General features: G+C 34.9%; 1 protein-coding gene across 1 annotated transcript; it reads right to left on the reverse strand.

Annotated features, from left to right (window-relative positions):
• Positions 1-342: 342 nt before the first annotated feature.
• LOC126717815 (probable potassium transporter 17) lies at positions 343-7,288 on the reverse strand. Its single transcript, XM_050419728.1, has 8 exons — positions 6,922-7,288; positions 5,752-5,971; positions 4,631-4,870; positions 4,491-4,541; positions 3,281-3,541; positions 2,494-2,546; positions 2,038-2,407; positions 343-1,747 (listed from the first exon to the last, which is right to left on the reverse strand). Exons 1-8 carry the CDS (start codon positions 7,066-7,068, stop codon positions 894-896), a joined length of 2,196 nt encoding a protein of 731 aa, XP_050275685.1. The 5' UTR covers positions 7,069-7,288; the 3' UTR covers positions 343-893.
• Between the last annotated feature and the right edge of the window lie 768 nt (positions 7,289-8,056).

Below are 8,056 nucleotides of genomic sequence, written 5' to 3' on the forward strand. Positions count from 1 at the left end.
ATAATAATTAAAGGATGTATGCATTTTTTAGTAGGCATAAACATGTCTATCTATATTAGCTACTATATCATGCAATTTTCAATTTGTAAACACATATATATATAGTATGATCAAATCACTATACTACTCTTAGTGTAATTTCTATTTTGTCTATATATAAATTAACTAAAGATTACAACTTTTTTCAATGAAATTTATTGAAATATCTTTTTTATACATCGATAGTTGAGAGTGGGAATCTGAATCATTTCTATTTGAAATTGAGGTGCCAATCAATTAAGTTACATGATTTTTGGTAAAAATTATCGAAATATTGGAGAAAACTAATATTAAGTTGCAATATGAGCGGAAACTCAACTAGTTAGTTTAATTGTCAATGTAATCAATTAAAACGTTTGGTGGATTTGATGGAAGCTTTTTTTTTTTTTTTTTTTTTCATAAAAAAAGAAAAGTGATGGCATGGTGTACAATGTAAAACTACAAGTGTGCATGTCACCATTAGCATGTGGCAGGGGTTCACCTTAGTCATAAGTTGAAGACTTTTTTTTTTTTCTCTGTTTATTATAGTTTTGACTCACCGCACCGCCTCCCCTCTTCTTCAACTCCCCAAAATCGCAAACCTCCCATTCTCTCTCTTCGACTCGACAATGTTATTTTCAAGGATTTCAAGGATTCGTCAACTGGCTCCAATGGGTGTCGTTGGTTTCTATCTCACAAACCCCACCTTCAATTCCTTAACCCTCCAATGCGTTACATTACCCTACAAGAAAATATCTATAATATTGAGCTTGATCCTTCTTTCCCCAAGTTTCTAGACACCCTCTCTCTTTTGCTTACAGTATATTACTAAAAATCACACGGACAGGAGATGACACTCGATAGAAAGCATCCTTTCAAGCCTCATAAAGCATTCCAACCTCAATACCCTGCTGTAATGGTACCCCCAGAGCAGGCAGGGCAGACCGACAATTGTTGTGCATAACTTCATAAAATGCAAGCATGATTCGGTCAAACCAGCCACAGTTCTTGCCTACATGGAACCTTGTCTTCCCTCTGACATGAACCACCCCAGCCTGCTTTGTGTGTTCCAAATCAGAAATCTCTTCTTGGATCTCCACAGGATCATATGTTAGACCATCCGAGCAGCCCTGTAGATGCATCTGCAAGCTATTGGTAACTTGACTTACAAAATCATCTCCTTCAAGATTTAAGGAATCTGCATAGCCATATTGAATCACACACCCATAAACCCCTATTAGGCCCAGTTTCCTGATGATGATCCTCTCATGTGGAGCAACCTTAGAAACCAACAAATATCGAAGAGTTGTGAATATGGTGACCTTGTGAAGGGATTTCATGTTTTTTACGTAGTGTTCAAGAATAGGAGTAAGCCCATCTTGAATGTTAGTATAAAAGAAGCACAATCCAGGAACCCTTTGGACACCAGGGTTGTATAAAAGCTCTCTTAGTCCCTCCAAAGTTATCTTGTGAGTTACCTCATACTCTAGCTTTCTTTGTCTCCCATAAAACCAGCCAAACATAATAACAGCAAGAATGAAGGATATGGCAAAAGGAATCCATCCACCTTCATAAATTTTAGTGCAGACTGCACTCACATAAACACCTTCCATCACAAAAAACACAGAGAAGTATAGAGCAACCAGCACAGGTGGAGTTTTCCATATTATGATCATCACAAGTGTCAGCAATATAGTGGTAATAAGCATCACTAGACTGACAACGACACCTGCAAGCAAGGTCATCATGGGTCAGCATTTTGTAAGGATTGCATAGATTAAACAATAGACTAAAACAGTAAAGAGATGAAGAAAGTTCAAAATAGTCTTCAAATTGAAGAATATGATGTATTATTTAGTTTGATTTAGATTGCATTGGTGATGATGTCAAACTGTTAAAAAACTTCAATTGCAGTACTTATTGGAACTTGATTTAGTTTAACATCTATAAACTAGTAACAATTTTTTAAATAGTGAATGCAGTATAAAGCAATCTACAGATTTTATTTATTTACTGTACCAAAAGCATTTCCAATATCTTTCCCATCTCCAAAGATGAGTATGACAGCAACGCAAAGAATCATGAGGATGTAGTTCACTTCTGGGGAATAAACTTCGCCTTCCTTACTATTGGATGTGTGTACCACCTTCACTCGAGGGAAATAATCCAGTACTACAGATTGCTTGATTACCGAAAATGTGGCTGATATGAGCGACTGGCTTGCAACAACTGCAGCCGATGTGGCTATGATAAAGATAGGCCAATAGACTGCAGTTGGTATGAACTTGTAGAATCCATCATCATGATCATTGAGATTCTTGATCAGGTATGCTGTCTGCCCCGCATATGTTAGAACTAAAGAAGGATATATTGTCAACAAGAAAGCTATCTGATGGAAGAAAAAGTGTCAGGGAGCTACTGAAGCAGAAGACATGAAAATCTAAAAGATAAACAAACAAATGGTACTGCTATAACCTGAATGGAACGCTGGTTGAAATGACCAAGATCTGCAAACATTGCTTCTGAACCTGAATAGGGTAGATGATATCAAAGATCAAATGCTGCATATGGTAGTACATTTGTGTGAATAAGTCTACCTATCAATATCAAGAAGATTTTATTACAAGGTAAATCAGATTTACAAGCTTTCTCAATCATGTCACTCAGAAACGCAAACAGGTCTAGACCCTCTAACATAAAGGCCTAGTAGTTCTTCAACAAAATCAACTGAAATCAAATAGTCCAAATAATATAATGGAGTTCTTGGGTCATGGTGTAAATATCAAACTACTAAAAGCTAATTCGTATGAGTTCTTTGGAGTAACAAGCAATGCAAAAGATATCCACTATGTGCATTCTTGGGATCCTTCTGCCTAAAGAGAATCATGAAAGAAAATTGTTAAAGAGATCCCATAAGTATTGTACTTATAAGTTGAACATTCAACAATTTTAAACCTACCTGACTTTACATCCTACATTAACAATATCTAAAATTGTTTTGGGAAAATCATTCTCAGCTTATTTTGAGAAACTCATAAAATCTTTTTCATTAATAACTTCTAGACATTTTTGTCAGTCTGCACCCTATGTAAATTAATATTTTCAGGATAATCATTTCAATAAGTTCCACGACCCAAGTTTTGTGTATGTGTCTGGGTTTGAGGCTATCATAATGTTAAATAACTCAACCCAAAGTAATTGTGCTACTCTTCTACTTGAATTATGGATTCATATTATCTAAATATGAGTATATGACACTCACCTGTGATGCAAAGGACAGTGCCACCAAGCAACAGCCAGCCCTCCTTTCCATTTCTCCAAAAGAAATGGAAGATGTAGTGTGGCGATATAGCCTTGAATATACTTGGATAATGATGTATAATGCTATAAATTCCGACAAGTGGAGTGCTCAAGGTCCATGCAGCCATGATAGGCGAAAAGAGGAAACTCACTCTAGAGGTACCAAACTTTTGCAACAGGAATAAGACAACTAACACTACTGCAGAGAGTGCCTCCACCAGAGCTGCAGGATAACAAACCAGATAGTAAATAAATTCAAAGAGATATTTTTCAATTAAATTGTAAATTTTTGTACCAATAGAACTATGCAACCACAATTTCCAGTACAGAATGCTGACTTGGCTTCCTAGAACATACAGGAGGCCTACTCTAAGATGGGTTTTTATTTCCCACTTGAATTTCAAATATTTTCCCTTTCCTTTGTTTACATGACATGCATTCTCTCCATTTTTTGGAATGAATGTGATCCTTTCAAACTGAATCAGCCGCTTACATCACGGCATCAAAACATCTGCTCATTGTGTTTATGACAGAATTTGTGTGAGTCTGACTTTTGAAACCCTTGTTTAATAACAAAGCATCTAGTGACTCCAACATACGTCCTAATTTCTGTCTTAAGAGTGATTTTCATGACAACATCAACATTCCTGTTTATAAAGCTTCTTGAACACAATTCATTAGTTGATTTGGAAATGACACGCCTCCTTGGCCCAATACAAGGATAATAATCTTTTCAGAACATCGTCCAATATTCGTAAAGTTCTTTAGCCTTAATGATGCACTCCTACAAATTTTTCCACAGTAATTCCCTTTCTCTACTACTGTCATACTAAAAGCAAATGAAGCAATCTCTAAACTGATTTTGGAGGATTCTGTTCCCGATTCTTCCTTTTTATCATGGAATTAATCATTAGTTGTATATGATTAGAGCGATGCATTTTATGATTAACTTTTCTCATTTTTTGAGCTTTTAATGGCTACATAGAAATTTTTTTTATGAAATAACAGAAGAGTCTAAGTAGATCATGCAAAATGTAGCTTGAACATATTCCCAACTCCAAGCACAGCCAACTATGATATACATGAGTCAGTCGAACTTAACAATATCTTACAAGAAGACCCAAAAATTCTCAAGCTTGTGCAAAGTTATTACAATCTGGATGAGTACTTACATTTACTCACAGAAGGAAATGGTGCTCTTAGTCCATCCATTGCCGACAACACTGAACAAATTTACAAAGTTAAAAATATTAAATCCAATTAAACACCAGACCAAATTATAATTAAGACAGACAAAATTGAGGAGACAAACCTGAGATTGCAGGGGTAAGTATACCATCGCCAATAAGCATGCACATGCCTAATATAGCAACAAAAAGCAATACCCTCCTAGCAACTATACTGCTTTCAAAAAAAATTCCGAGCCTACTTTTCTTTTCAGTGCCCTCCTGCATAGAGTGTGAAAGGCTTGAATTTGAACTTACACGTTTTGATGAAAGAATTCCTATATTCACATGCCTACAGAGTAATGAATACAAGGCAAATGTTCCTCCTGCAATTAAAAGGTGTCCGTATAAGTAAAGAATTTAAATTGCAGACAGTAACCAACTTATGTTGCTTCACAGTTGTTCACATCCAAAAAACATGAAGTGCAAGATGGATTAATATTTCTTCCTATGCATCAGCGCACTGATGAAAACAGCATTCTTCCAATAATCCATAGCATTTCCCCACACTTTGGGTCCGTTTGGATACAACTTATTTTGCTGAAAACTGAAAATTGAAAACACTGTAGCAAAATAATTTTTAGATATGTGAATAGTGCTGTAGGACCAATTTTTAATATATTTTTTCTGAATAAAGTGGTTGTGGGTCCCATAAACAGTGCGTGAACAGTGTATAAACAGTGCAATTTGTCTTCTGCACAGTGAATCCATGTGCATGAACAGTGAAATTACTGTTCATACACGCTGAAAAAGAAAAAAGGAAGGAAACGTGAAATAGAAAACACAGACGCGCAATAATTCCTATCCAAACGCTACCTTTAAGTGGAAAACTGGTAAGTGAAACAATTCAAACAGTGGCAAGTCATCCACTAGTCCAACCAACCACACAATTCTCAACATAGGAAATAACAAAAATTTAACAACTAAATTATTAATCTTAGAATTAATCAATTATTTACACCCAACACCAGTACAGATAACAAAAGGCAAATGAAGTGCACTTCAGAATAAATAAGCTAGAAAAGAAAGGAGATAACAACAACTTAGCAACTAAGTTGATTAAGACATAATCTTAGAATTAGTCAGTTATCTACAACCAAATCCAATACAGAAATTGAAAAGTAAGCAAACTGCACTTCAGAATAAGTATGCAAGAAATCCAGAAATATGAGAACAATAAAAGCAATTTTCCAGGTTCATGTAATACCTTCTCCCTGATCATCGGCTTTGATAGCTATGCTAGCATACTTTACAACACCAATGAGAGTAAGAGTCCAGAACATTATGCTGTAGATACCCAAGTAGTCTTCTTTCGTCGGAGACTTTAAAGGCATTGAAGGATACACATACAATGGAGATGTTACAAGTCCTCCAAATACCACTCCAAGAGTCTTGTACGCAAGTACCAGAGTACTCCATCGACTCATCTGCTTATTAAATTAATTATTTACCGTAAGACTTATAATTTACATAAAAAATAAAATAAAAGCTTAAATATACGTTTGAAAGTGTTCAAATTGGAAGAGGAGAAACATGACCAACAAAATCAACTAGCATTAAAGCAGAACTTAACTCCAAACACTGTTTAAATCATGAAAGCACAGAATAACAAAGAATTGTGTGTATAAAATTACCAGTCATTGAAACATACAATTTAGAATGTAATCAAGAAATCATGATTTTTTTTTTAATTATTACTTTTTAAAAATGACTGGTAAAGAAAATCACGAAGAAAGCTGAGCAGAAACTGAAGATATATATTACAAATCATATACCATATGGAAAAAGTTACATGCTACACACTGGGATGCCCCTCCTTATACCATGTGAACAGTGAATATGGACAATCCTTATATCCTATATTTTACACATTCCCATCCTTATACCATGTGGATATGGGCAATTCTTATATCCCTTTATGAGTTTATGTGTTACACATTAAGGCTGTCGTCTAGGTTGCTCAATCACACCAACGCTTGCATTATGTGCTTCAACGTAAATGTTAAACATCATACAACTAAAATATAATAATAATAATAATACTTATATTAAAAATTTTAAAAATAAAGTTCCATTGCCTATTTTAAAGTATTTACAAAAAAAAAAAAAAAAACAAAACAAAACAAAACAAAAAACAAACTCCAAATATGTAAACATATTAAAGAATCTAGCACAACCATTACATGCACCAAACATAAAGTTTATGAGAAAAACAAAACAAAATCAAACCCATATTGATAAACATGCTTTGTAGATACAAACATATGTTTTTCTGCAACTGTTTGAGAAGGAAGTGTGGAGCCAGAAATCCATGTTTATATGTGCAGAGAGAGAGTGAGAGAGAGAGAGAGAGAGGTGAAAAAATATGAATAAATACCTGTTCGTTTGCATTTGGAAGGGAAGCAGAATCAATACTAAGAGCATGAAGGTGGAGAAGGCGGCCACTAGAGGCAGTAGAATCATCAACAACAACGTTAACCTCAGATTGATTTGGTCGTGACTCACTCTGTCTTCGCCGATCCATTCGCACAAACTTCCCAGAACTTGGATAGAGATTTGTGTTGGGTGGTGGCTCAAGACTTCAGTTGTATTCAACGAGTATTTAAACCAACGAACCAGAGCCAAGTTTAGCTTGGCCCCACCTATCTGACCACTGACCAGGCTTCCCAAGTTGCCACTGAAATGACACTGCGGAATTTGGATCACAAGGAGGGCTACCATTTTTTTCTTTTTTGTATCATCCTAGTCCTATGCCATTTAAGACGCTGTTTGGGATCTTCATTTTGTTTTTTTTTTAAAATACTTCAATATTCTTAAACAATGTTTAACGCTCTGTTTGTTTCAGCATTAATGTTTTCTGGAAAATAGGTCATTTTCTAGAAAACATTTTTTGGAAAATTATCTCATTTTTCAATGTTTGGTAACGACCTTGAAAATGGGTTTGAGAATGTTTTCTAGTGTTTGGTAGTTACAAACATTTTTTGGAAAACTATCTTATTTTTTTAAAAAACTATCTTATTTTTTTAGAAAACTTTTACCATCCCACACCTTTGTAGCAGATAGCTTTCTTAGCTTCTTGTCATGATTGAGCATGGCAGTTACACTATTAACCACCAAAATTATGCAATCAATATCCACTAGTAACAATAGCAAACCAATCATTCCATATTAAAATAATTTTTAGCCAACAAAAGGACTAAAAGTTGCTTCCAAATCCACATGCCCATGAAACAAAAGGACTAAAAGTTGCAAACCAATACCCATTATAATGATCTCAAAACCTACAAACTAGACGCCAAATAGTCTGATAAATACCAAAATGCCAAATTGTCCAAATAGAAAAGCATAAATTCTAACAAAAATGCACCTACATAATCAAAATTGGCTTAAATAGTTGTCAAAGAAGTTCTGCAGCCATTGTCTACGGAGCTTGTCATTTTTCAACATGAATGACCTTGCTTGTTTTTCATCCCTATTCAAATGGTCAAATGCAGATGCAAGCATATTTTCTT

This window comes from Quercus robur, chromosome 3, assembly GCF_932294415.1.
Source record: "Quercus robur chromosome 3, dhQueRobu3.1, whole genome shotgun sequence".
NCBI lineage: Eukaryota > Viridiplantae > Streptophyta > Magnoliopsida > Fagales > Fagaceae > Quercus > Quercus robur.

Coding starts and splice junctions, on each gene's coding strand:
- LOC126717815 (XM_050419728.1), bottom strand. CDS start 7,068: ATGGATCGGCGAAGACAGAGTGAGTCACGACCAAATCAATCTGAGGTT. Junction 4,871..5,751: donor AGCCGATGATCAGGGAGAAG/GTATTACATGAA, acceptor TTTTAATTGCAG/GAGGAACATTTGCCTTGTAT. Junction 4,542..4,630: donor ACTTACCCCTGCAATCTCAG/GTTTGTCTCCTC, acceptor AAATTTGTTCAG/TGTTGTCGGCAATGGATGGA.